The sequence below is a fragment of the Symphodus melops genome, assembly GCF_947650265.1.
Source record: "Symphodus melops genome assembly, chromosome: 21".
In the NCBI taxonomy this organism is placed as follows: Eukaryota; Metazoa; Chordata; class Actinopteri; order Labriformes; family Labridae; genus Symphodus; species Symphodus melops.
Window position 1 is genome coordinate 646,047 of NC_136711.1, and position 12,359 is coordinate 658,405.

Here is a 12,359-nt window from a genome sequence, read left to right on the forward strand (position 1 = left end):
ACACATGTTAAAAACAAGTAATTTGTTTCCTTTTTAAGATAAAATGTTGTTTTGTGATTTTCCGAGCGAAGGAAGGAAACACGATGTTCAGGAGATCACATGACACCGCGGTGTTTCTCCTGCACACACACACGTGTGTGTGCGCTCTGTTCGACCCTCCACACAGGGCGGGGCGGGTTTAATGGAGTTAGCTTCACTGATGATGAAGAAGCTGTCAGCGTGAAGATGAGATGTTTACAGGTCGATCGCTGCTAATGACATTAGAACAAAGCGGGACGCTCTCCATGAAGCGTGTATTGACTTCCTGTCTTTAATAAACACACACACACACACACACACACCTGATCCGTGTGTCCTGTCTCCAGGAAGCTGCACTGCACCAGGAACTACATCCACATGAACCTGTTTGTGTCGTTCATCCTGAGAGCCGCCACCGTCATCTCCAAAGAAATCATCTTCTACGTCATGTACTCCAACCTGCCGCGAGACGACCCGGGCTGGAACTCGTACTCCACGTCTGCAGTACGCTAAAGCTAACACTCCCACCTGCAAACACCGCAGCTGCTGCTAACGCTTAACATGCTAACTGAGCGTTTCCCTGCAGATCTCGTGGACGTGTAAGTTCTCCAGAGTGTGCATGGAGTACTTTGTGGCCTGTAACTACTTCTGGCTGCTGGTGGAAGCCGTCTTCCTGCACACGCTGCTCTTCACCGCCGTGCTGACAAAGAGACGCCTGCTGAAGAAATACATGCTGCTGGGCTGGGGTGAGCGCTGTGTGTCAGAGATGGCTCAGTGGTTAGGTCACACTCTGTGTACGCACGCTGTCGTCCGTGTTCGAGACCGTGTTCTCTCTCTCTCTCTGTCGTCCTTCCTCTTCCTGCTGTCCTATCAAAATAAAAGCAAAAATGAATCCCCTGAAGTGACCCTCTCCTCGTGTTCAGGCACGCCCGTCCTCTTCGTGACCCCGTGGACCGTGGTGAAGATTCTCTATGAAAACACCGAGTGAGTGAGTCTCTGCACGCTTCACATGTGATGTTTGTGACGCTCTGACATGAACAGTGCGTCTGTGCCTTCCTCAGATGCTGGTCGATAGTGAACCCGTGGTTCTGGTGGATCATCAGAGGGCCCATCACGTTATCCGTGCTGGTGAGAGGACGCTCGCATGTGCGGTTTGTGATTTCACACGCAGTTTGACGCTCTGGGTCACGTGACCACATGTGAAGTCAGGAGCATCACGAGAGAGATGACTGATCGCTCTCTTTCTAAGGTCACACGGACAGAGAGATGAATGAGTGAACAAAGAGATCTTCCTCTCTCATCAGACAGACTGCAGTACTCATTGTGACCACTAGGGGTCACACAGTCTGTCACGTAGTTTAAAGCTCCTTCTTCTTTGTGTTTCAGGTGATTTTCTTCATATTCGTTAAGATTCTGATGCTGCTGCTGTCCAAACTGAAAGCCGATCAGGTGAAGTTTACTGACTACAGATACAGGTGAGACTTTAATCAGAGCAGCGTTGAGACGTTAATCAGCTCCGACACAAGCGTCACCCTAACCCCCCCCCCCCCCCGCCCCCCCCCTCGGTGTCTCTGTCAGTCTGGCCCGAGCCACGCTGGTCCTGATTCCTCTGCTGGGGATCCATGAAATCGTCTTCACCGTGCTCATCGATGAATGTGTGGAGGGCAGCAGCCGCTACGCCCGAAACTTCGTCAACCTCACCCTCAGCTCCTTTCAGGTGACACCCGATTGGTCAAATCTGTCCACATTTAAATAAAGCACAGCCGCATGACGCAGGGCTTCTCCTCTGTTTCAGGGCTTCCTGGTTGCTGTGCTCTACTGTTTCGCCAACGGAGAGGTACGTTTCTTCTTCTTTTCCACGTCCTTGCGTCCTCCAGCGAACCTGCAGTTCCTCAAATGTCCACTAGAGGCAGATGCAAAAGCTCAAAATGTCCCATACACCCATTCTGACAGCAGAAATAAATGTGAAACCAGAGGAATGTGATGTGTGGCCTTCAGGAGCGACCCGTGACTTTTCTTTCTTCTGGTTTTCAGGTGCAGGCGGAGCTGAAGAAGCGCTGGCAGCTCTTCCTGTTTACAAACCGCTTCCAGGTGAGGAGCTGCTTCCACAGCGTTCCCCTCAAACAGCTGTGGAAGAGCACTCGAACCCACCGCACGCGCTGCTCCTGCGACGCCGACGCCACCTGCACCACGCACCCACACCTGCTGCAGGTGGCTGTTCATGGAGGAGGGGGGCTGGGACTAGGAGAGGTCAAAGGTCAGGGGCTGAAGGGCTGTGACACGGTGGGAGTGGACTTCATGACCAGGAAGAGTGTGTCGAGCAGCGACGGGGAGATAACGCTCGGAGAGACCGTGGAGGAGATCCTGGAAGAGAGCCAGTTCTGATCATGAATGTCCTGACGAGGACGGAGACGTCCTCACACACAAACACTCAGGACTCCACCCTTCACATGAGGAGTCCACGTCCCCAGGTGTCCTTCACATGAGGAGTCCACGTCCCCAGGTGTCCTTCACATGAGGAGTCCACGTCCCCAGGTGTCCTTCACATGAGGAGTCCACGTCCCCAGGTGTCCTTCACATGAGGAGTCCACGTCCCCAGGTGTCCTTCACATGAGGAGTCCACGTACCCAGGTGTCCTTCACATGAGGAGTCCACGTACCCAGGTGTCCTTCACATGAGGAGTCCACGTCCCCAGGTGTCCTTCACATGAGGAGTCCACGTACCCAGGTGTCCTTCACATGAGGAGTCCACGTACCCAGGTGTCCTTCACATGAGGAGTCCACGTCCCCAGGTGTCCTGCAGTGAGTCACTGAAGGAGCAGAGTGAGGTTGGACTCATGTTTGGACTGAAATCATTCCAACAGCCAATCAGAGAACGACAGTGAAAATAATGATCCACGTGTTCACAGTCTGATACAGCAGGTGGCGTGCGCCTGAAGGGGTTAATATTCTGGCTAACCGTAGACCGCCCCGCTGCATGCTAACTCAGCAGCTTTCTCCAACAACCAATCCGGTTCAGTTTTAAAATCCATCGGATATTTAAACATAGCGTGTTCTGTGTTTGTCCTTCATGTCCGCCGTCAAACAGGAAGTGGCGATTATCTCAACCAATCAACAGACTGCAGAGTGTCTCGCCACCTTTAAGGGTCAGACCGTTTTTTTGGTACCATTCGCAACTTTGACAGTGGAAACGTAGATCAGCGGGTACAGAACGGAGCGGACCACTGTGTGTGTGTGTGTGTGTGTGTGTGTGTGTGTGTACATGTTAATGGTTTTAAATCAGCTGTTACACACACCAAGCTGACTGTTTCACAACGCAGCAGGATCCAATCAGGAGAGTTCAGCTCCAGCCAATCAGAGGGGGAGAGACCTTTCTATACTGTGAGCGCTGCACGCCACCTGGAGTCGACCTGCTGCACGCTGTTTCCTGTTGTCCAGCTCAGGAGCATGTCCTCCTCCTGGAACCATCTAGAAGTTAAAGCCTGTGTCCCTGTGAACATGTCCATCATTCCTTCATGCACACAGACTGTGTCACCATGACAGGAGATGTGAATGTAAATACAGTGTATTAGTTGTGTGAATAATGTACAGCAGGTGGTCATTGAATGCATCACGATCTGTTCATGGATACTTCAGTATATGTAGAAATATTAAACACTTAAACAGATGCAGCGTCGTCGTCTTCTTTGAGTTCTATGTTTTTGTGCAGCAGGTTACTAAAGGTCAGTTACACAACAACAGCCAATCACAGACTGATCCCAACCTTCCCTGTCATGTTCACATGTCAGTCACATCATGGTCACACAGCAGCTATCAGACAGAGAGTCTCACAGCGTGTCTGATCAGCTGTGATCTGACCCGGATGACCTGCTGCACGGTTCCGATATGAATCTGGACCATGTGAGTTTATTACGCCCTGATCTCAGCCAATCAGCGAGCAGCGTGAGTCACGGAGGGGGCGGTTATAGCTGCACACTTTTCATCCCCTCTCTCTCCTCTCAGCTCTCTATCCTCCTCTTCAGCGCGTCTCTTCAGGTGCTCTTCATCCTCCTCCTCCTCATCATCATCATGACGGAGAGGATCGGGTACATCAGCCGCGTGCAGAGCTTCAGCGCGTGTCACCGGCTCCACAGGTTAGTGTGCACGCGCCGGTTAAAGAGTCCGTTATGTTCAGCCTCTGTTACCGGAAGTGTGCTGCTTGTGCACTTTCTAATCCGTCCATGAGTGAGTGCAGAGGCTGCAGACACTCCGCGCGCGGCGCTCGAACCCGCTGATCCGCGTGACAGAGCGCGCGCGCACAGCGGCCTCACTCTCTCCACTTCTTTACCGAAGAAACCAAAGAAAACCTGTGGATTTAAAGCCAGGCTTCCTGGGATTTGTAGTTCATTTTAGTCCATAGACATGAGCTATACTGCGCAAGCGCTTGTGCTGCCTTCAAGTGCAATCGTAAGAAAGAGCTCCTAAAGAATAGACTGGAGTTTAACCCACTCAGGCAGACCTCATGTTAATATGCTGGGAGTTTATGAGTGACATAAGAAGACATCAGGGAATGTAAGGGTGTTATTGATGATGTGGTGACTACATTTCTAAATGCAGAGTGTGTGTCAGGAGCAGTGAGCAGTGAGCTGATGATCCAGCAGAAGGAGGTGTTCCCCGCTCAGAGAGCGAGGGTCCGAGGTGTCAGAGGCAGCAGAACAGAACTGATGGACCAAAGCTTCTAAATGAAGCCGATAGTATCTATCTATCTATCTATCTATCTATCTATCTATCTATCTATCTATCTATCTATCTATCTATCTATCTATCTATCTATCTATCTATCTATCATCTATCTGTCTGTCTGTCTGTCTATCTATCTATCATCTATCTATCTATCTATCTATCTATCTATCATCTATCATCTGTCTGTCTGTCTATCTATCTATCTATCTATCTATCTATCTATCTATCATCTGTCTGTCTGTCTGTCTGTCTGTCTGTCTGTCTGTCTGTCTGTCTGTCTGTCTGTCTGTCTGTCTGTCTGTCTGTCTATCTATCTATCTATCTATCTATCTATCTATCTATCTATCTATCTATCTATCTATCTATCTATCTATCATCTATCTATCTATCTATCTATCTATCTATCTATCTATCTATCTATCATCTATCTATCTATCTATCTATCTATCTATCTATCTATCTATCTATCTATCATCTATCTATCTATCTATCTATCTATCTATCTATCTATCTAAAGTCATGCAGTACCTGGAGTGTCCACTAGAGGCTGGCTGCAGCAGCACAGGAAGTCACATACACACCCATTCAAAAAGCCTGTTTTTGCGGGGGAGCTGGGTTTCTTATCGTACTCGTTCCAACGCTCCCTTGATGACCCTGAAGGCATCGTGTGCTAACAAACTCTCAGTGTTTAATCAGCGTAATCTGTGTTCTCAAACATGCTGAAGATAATGTGTGCACTTGTTCCAGCGTTCACCTGAGCGACGAGGAGAACAGGAGCGTTTATGGAAAGTGCAACAATCCCAACGGTCACGGACACAACTACAAAGGTGAGTCACGCTCGTTACCACTCACAGCGTGCAGCCTGAATGTGTCACTCACACTCTCCTCTCTGTCCACAGTGGAGGTCACAGTGCGAGCCAAGGTGAGCATCCCTTCATCTTATCACTAGAGCTGACCTTTGACCTTTCAGAGGGTTTAGTGACCTGAAGTCAGTTCACTTTGGGATTGTATTACATATGTGGAAGCCTGTTGTGACATACGTGACTAACAGACGTGTTTGTATCTGGTCCAGATCGACCCGCTCACTGGGATGGTCATGAACCTGACCGACCTGAAGAGATGCATCGAGGTGAGAGCGTCACCACATTCTGTCCTTTTATACAGACAGCGTATCCTCGCCGTCCACTCTGCATCCGTTAAATGTTCCTTCTCTGTTCTGTGATGGTGCTTTTATTTTGAAGGTGAAAAAACGTAAGTGTGGGTATTTTATTTTGAAGGTTGTCAAACTTTAATTTGGTGCTTTGTGTCAACGAGCTGTTCAGTCAAATCACAACACGGCTGGTGATGAGCTGAATAACGTATGTTTCTGGTGTTGACGGAGGTCAAAGGTCAACATTTGAGTCATGTTATGAACGCAGCGTTAACCCTTTGTTAACACGCTCACGAGCTCTGCTGAGCCTGGTAGAGCCCCGCCTTCTCCTGCTCCTCCTCCTTCTGTGAGCGACAGAGACGAAACAGGGCGTCACAGTTAAAATGGCGTGTGTGATGCGGGTCGTTAGGATACTCAGATACTTAAAATGGCGTGCGTCATGCGGGTCGTTAGGATACTCAGATACTTAAAATGGCGTGTGTGATGCGGGTCGTTAGGATACTCAGATACTTAAAATGGCGTGTGTGATGCGGGTCGTTAGGATACTCAGATACTTAAAATGGCGTGCGTCATGCGGGTCGTTAGGATACTCAGATACTTAAAATGGCGTGCGTCATGCGGGTCGTTAGGATACTCAGATACTTAAAATGGCGTGCGTCATGCGGGTCGTTTGGATACTCGGATACTTAAAATGGCGTGTGTGATGCGGGTCGTTAGGATACTCAGATACTTAAAATGGCGTGCGTCATGCGGGTCGTTAGGATACTCAGATACTTAAAATGGCGTGCGTCATGTGGGTCGTTAGGATACTCGGATACTTAAAATGGCGTGTGTGATGCGGGTCGTTAGGATACTCAGATACTTAAAATGGCGTGCGTCATGCGGGTCGTTAGGATACTCAGATACTTAAAATGGCGTGCGTCATGCGGGTCGTTAGGATACTCGGATACTTAAAATGGCGTGCGTCATGCGGGTCGTTTGGATACTCGGATACTTAAAATGGCGTGCGTCATGCGGGTTGTTTGGATACTCAGATACTTAAAATGGCGTGCGTCATGCGGGTCGTTAGGATACTCGGATACTTAAAATGGCGTGCGTCATGCGGGTCGTTAGGATACTCGGATACTTAAAATGGCGTGCGTCATGCGGGTCGTTAGGATACTCGGATACTTAAAATGGCGTGCGTCATGCGGGTCGTTAGGATACTCGGATACTTAAAATGGCGTGCGTCATGCGGGTCGTTAGGATACTCAGATACTTAAAATGGCGTGCGTCATGCGGGTCGTTAGGATACTCAGATACTTAAAATGGCGTGCGTCATGCGGGTCGTTAGGATACTCAGATACTTAAAATGGCGTGCGTCATGCGGGTCGTTAGGATACTCAGATACTTAAAATGGCGTGCGTCATGCGGGTCGTTAGGATACTCGGATACTTAAAATGGCGTGCGTCATGCGGGTCGTTAGGATACTCAGATACTTAAAATGGCGTGCGTCATGCGGGTCGTTTGGATACTCAGATACTTAAAATGGCGTGCGTCATGCGGGTCGTTTGGATACTCGGATACTTAAAATGGCGTGCGTCATGCGGGTCGTTTGGATACTTAAAATGGCGTGCGTCATGCGGGTCGTTTGGATACTCAGATACTTAAAATGGCGTGCGTCATGCGGGTCGTTAGGATACTCAGATACTTAAAATGGCGTGCGTCATGCGGGTCGTTAGGATACTCGGATACTTAAAATGGCGTGCGTCATGCGGGTCGTTAGGATACTCGGATACTTAAAATGGCGTGCGTCATGCGGGTCGTTAGGATACTCAGATACTTAAAATGGCGTGCGTCATGCGGGTCGTTTGGATACTCAGATACTTAAAATGGCGTGCATCATACGGGTCGTTAGGATACTCGGATACTTAAAATGGCGTGCGTCATGCGGGTCGTTAGGATACTCGGATACTTAAAATGCCGTGCGTCATGCGGGTCGTTAGGATACTCGGATACTTAAAATGGCGTGCGTCATGCGGGTCGTTTGGATACTTAAAATGGCGTGCGTCATGCGGGTCGTTAGGATACTCAGATACTTAAAATGGCGTGCGTCATGCGGGTCGTTAGGATACTCAGATACTTAAAATGGCGTGCGTCATGCGGGTCGTTAGGATACTCAGATACTTAAAATGGCGTGCGTCATGCGGGTCGTTAGGATACTCAGATACTTAAAATGGTGTGCGTCATGCGGGTCGTTTGGATACTTAAAATGGCGTGCGTCATACGGGTCGTTTGGATACTCAGATACTTAAAATGGCGTGCGTCATGCGGGTCGTTTGGATACTCAGATACTTAAAATGGCGTGCGTCATACGGGTCGTTTGGATACTCGGATACTTAAAATGGCGTGCGTCATGCGGGTCGTTTGGATACTCGGATACTTAAAATGGCGTGCGTCATGCGGGTCGTTTGGATACTCGGATACTTAAAATGGCGTGCGTCATGCGGGTCGTTTGGATACTCGGATACTTAAAATGGCGTGCGTCATGCGGGTCGTTTGGATACTCGGATACTTAAAATGGCGTGCGTCATGCGGGTCGTTTGGATACTTAAAATGGCGTGCGTCATGCGGGTCGTTTGGATACTCAGATACTTAAAATGGCGTGCGTCATGCGGGTCGTTTGGATACTTAAAATGGCGTGCGTCATGCGGGTCGTTTGGATACTCAGATACTTAAAATGGCGTGCGTCATGCGGGTCGTTAGGATACTCAGATACTTAAAATGGCGTGCGTCATGCGGGTCGTTAGGATACTCAGATACTTAAAATGGCGTGCGTCATACGGGTCGTTAGGATACTCAGATACTTAAAATGGCGTGCGTCATGCGGGTCGTTAGGATACTCGGATACTTAAAATGGCGTGCGTCATGCGGGTCGTTAGGATACTCGGATACTTAAAATGGCGTGCGTCATGCGGGTCGTTAGGATACTCGGATACTTAAAATGGCGTGCGTCATGCGGGTCGTTAGGATACTCGGATACTTAAAATGGCGTGCGTCATGCGGGTCGTTAGGATACTCGGATACTTAAAATGGCGTGCGTCATGCGGGTCGTTTGGATACTCAGATACTTAAAATGGCGTGCGTCATGCGGGTCGTTAGGATACTCAGATACTTAAAATGGCGTGCGTCATGCGGGTCGTTTGGATACTCAGATACTTAAAATGGCGTGCGTCATGCGGGTCGTTAGGATACTCAGATACTTAAAATGGCGTGCGTCATGCGGGTCGTTAGGATACTCAGATACTTAAAATGGCGTGCGTCATGCGGGTCGTTAGGATACTCGGATACTTAAAATGGCGTGCGTCATGCGGGTCGTTAGGATACTCGGATACTTAAAATGGCGTGCGTCATGCGGGTCGTTAGGATACTCAGATACTTAAAATGGCGTGCGTCATGCGGGTCGTTAGGATACTTAAAATGGCGTGCGTCATGCGGGTCGTTTGGATACTCAGATACTTAAAATGGCGTGCGTCATGCGGGTCGTTTGGATACTTAAAATGGCGTGCGTCATGCGGGTCGTTTGGATACTCAGATACTTAAAATGGCGTGCGTCATGCGGGTCGTTAGGATACTCAGATACTTAAAATGGCGTGCGTCATGCGGGTCGTTAGGATACTCAGATACTTAAAATGGCGTGCGTCATACGGGTCGTTAGGATACTCAGATACTTAAAATGGCGTGCGTCATGCGGGTCGTTAGGATACTCGGATACTTAAAATGGCGTGCGTCATGCGGGTCGTTAGGATACTCGGATACTTAAAATGGCGTGCGTCATGCGGGTCGTTAGGATACTCGGATACTTAAAATGGCGTGCGTCATGCGGGTCGTTAGGATACTCGGATACTTAAAATGGCGTGCGTCATGCGGGTCGTTAGGATACTCGGATACTTAAAATGGCGTGCGTCATGCGGGTCGTTTGGATACTCAGATACTTAAAATGGCGTGCGTCATGCGGGTCGTTAGGATACTCAGATACTTAAAATGGCGTGCGTCATGCGGGTCGTTTGGATACTCAGATACTTAAAATGGCGTGCGTCATGCGGGTCGTTAGGATACTCAGATACTTAAAATGGCGTGCGTCATGCGGGTCGTTAGGATACTCAGATACTTAAAATGGCGTGCGTCATGCGGGTCGTTAGGATACTCGGATACTTAAAATGGCGTGCGTCATGCGGGTCGTTAGGATACTCGGATACTTAAAATGGCGTGCGTCATGCGGGTCGTTAGGATACTCAGATACTTAAAATGGCGTGCGTCATGCGGGTCGTTAGGATACTCAGATACTTAAAATGGCGTGCGTCATGAGGGTCGTTAGGATACTCAGATACTTAAAATGGCGTGCGTCATGCGGGTCGTTAGGATACTCAGATACTTAAAATGGCGTGCGTCATACGGGTCGTTAGGATACTCAGATACTTAAAATGGCGTGCGTCATGCGGGTCGTTTGGATACTTAAAATGGCGTGCGTCATGCGGGTCGTTTGGATACTCAGATACTTAAAATGGCGTGCGTGATGCGGGTCGTTAGGATACTCGGATACTTAAAATGGCGTGCGTCATGCGGGTCGTTAGGATACTCAGATACTTAAAATGGCGTGCGTCATGCGGGTCGTTAGGATACTCGGATACTTAAAATGGCGTGCGTCATACGGGTCGTTAGGATACTCAGATACTTAAAATGGCGTGCGTCATGCGGGTCGTTAGGATACTCGGATACTTAAAATGGCGTGCGTCATACGGGTCGTTTGGATACTCAGATACTTAAAATGGCGTGCGTCATGCGGGTCGTTAGGATACTCGGATACTTAAAATGGCGTGCGTCATGCGGGTCGTTTGGATACTCAGATACTTAAAATGGCGTGCGTCATGCGGGTCGTTTGGATACTCAGATACTTAAAATGGCGTGCGTCATACGGGTCGTTAGGATACTCAGATACTTAAAATGGCGTGCGTCATACGGGTCGTTTGGATACTCAGATACTTAAAATGGCGTGCGTCATACGGGTCGTTAGGATACTCAGATACTTAAAATGGCGTGCGTCATACGGGTCGTTAGGATACTCAGATACTTAAAATGGCGTGCGTCATGCGGGTCGTTAGGATACTCAGATACTTAAAATGGCGTGCGTCATGCGGGTCGTTAGGATACTCAGATACTTAAAATGGCGTGCGTCATGCGGGTCGTTAGGATACTCAGATACTTAAAATGGCGTGCGTCATGCGGGTCGTTAGGATACTCAGATACTTAAAATGGCGTGCGTCATGCGGGTCGTTAGGATACTCAGATACTTAAAATGGCGTGCGTCATGCGGGTCGTTAGGATACTCGGATACTTAAAATGGCGTGCGTCATGCGGGTCGTTTGGATACTCGGATACTTAAAATGGCGTGCGTCATACGGGTCGTTAGGATACTCAGATACTTAAAATGGCGTGCGTCATGCGGGTCGTTAGGATACTCGGATACTTAAAATGGCGTGCGTCATGCGGGTCGTTTGGATACTCGGATACTTAAAATGGTGTGCGTCATGCGGGTCGTTTGGATACTTAAAATGGCGTGCGTCATGCTCGCTCAGGTCTTGGGCTGTCCGGCTCCGACAGCGTCCTCGACCACGATGGCACATAAAGACTTCCTGTCCTGGAAAGCAAAGGTCTGCGTCTCCGGGTCTCGCTCCAGCTGTTCACCTGTGACGTCTCCTCCTGCAGGAAGTCATCATGGATCCTCTGGATCATAAAAACCTGGACAGAGACGTGCCGTACTTCGCTGAAGTGGTCAGGTGAGAGTCTCCTCCCCCCCGTGCTGCTTCCTGTCTCCTCTCATGGTCACTGATGACCTCTGTGTTTCCGTCCGTCAGCACCACGGAGAACGTGGCCGTTTACATCTGGGACCACATGGCGAAGGTCCTCCCTCCAAACGCGCTCTACGAGATCAAGATCCACGAGACGGATAAAAACATTGTCATGTATCGAGGAGAGTGAGGAACACGGAGAGCTTCAGACTCCGGATCATGAAGGTGGATGATGATGATGTCGTCATACCTGCACTGTCCAGATCATCCATGAACATTGGTTCTGTTAAAGTCCAAACCAGTCCGTCCCAGCAGACTCCACTCGGTTCTTTCAAAATAAAAGTCAGATTTTAAAAACATTCAACCTGTCCCCTCTGTGTGTGTGTGTGTGTGTGTGTGTGTGTGTGTGTGTGTGTGTGTGTGTGTGTGTGTGTGTGTGTGTGTGTGTGTGTGTGTATCACATCCCAACACACTGATCGTAATCAGACGTGGTTATCGATGGGCGTGGTTCATGTGGCGTTCAGAGAACACGTTCTGATGATGTCACACAAACACTCCACATGCTTCAGCTGTGAAGAAGTTCAGAGAAGTTTCTTTTGTTTGTGTCAGACGACAGTTCAGTGAAGTCACGTGTTCGTGTTC

At 49.0% G+C, this 12,359-nt stretch overlaps 2 protein-coding genes across 4 annotated transcripts; both read left to right on the top strand.

The window, feature by feature from the left end:
- Positions 1 to 378: 378 nt before the first annotated feature.
- Positions 379 to 2,828, top strand: glp2r (glucagon-like peptide 2 receptor). The gene is made up of 8 exons (XM_079333709.1): positions 379 to 522; positions 605 to 764; positions 942 to 1,002; positions 1,080 to 1,146; positions 1,405 to 1,493; positions 1,597 to 1,735; positions 1,814 to 1,855; positions 2,053 to 2,828. Exons 1-8 carry the CDS (start codon positions 397 to 399, stop codon positions 2,401 to 2,403), a joined length of 1,035 nt encoding a protein of 344 aa, XP_079189835.1. The 5' UTR covers positions 379 to 396; the 3' UTR covers positions 2,404 to 2,828.
- Positions 2,829 to 3,825: 997 nt separating this feature from the next.
- On the top strand, positions 3,826 to 12,076 carry pts (6-pyruvoyltetrahydropterin synthase). 3 transcript variants are annotated; one of them, XM_079372638.1, is made up of 7 exons: positions 3,826 to 3,917; positions 4,020 to 4,150; positions 5,487 to 5,566; positions 5,639 to 5,661; positions 5,812 to 5,868; positions 11,635 to 11,705; positions 11,784 to 12,076. In XM_079372638.1, the coding sequence occupies exons 1-7, from the start codon at positions 3,903 to 3,905 to the stop codon at positions 11,905 to 11,907; spliced, it is 501 nt and encodes a 166-aa protein (XP_079228764.1). In that variant the 5' UTR covers positions 3,826 to 3,902; the 3' UTR covers positions 11,908 to 12,076. The 3 variants fall into 3 exon arrangements, with proteins under 3 accessions (XP_079228764.1, XP_079228765.1, XP_079228763.1); XM_079372639.1 differs by having other exon boundaries at positions 3,833 to 3,917; positions 4,053 to 4,150; XM_079372637.1 differs by having other exon boundaries at positions 3,839 to 3,959; positions 4,053 to 4,150.
- Positions 12,077 to 12,359: the final 283 nt, after the last annotated feature.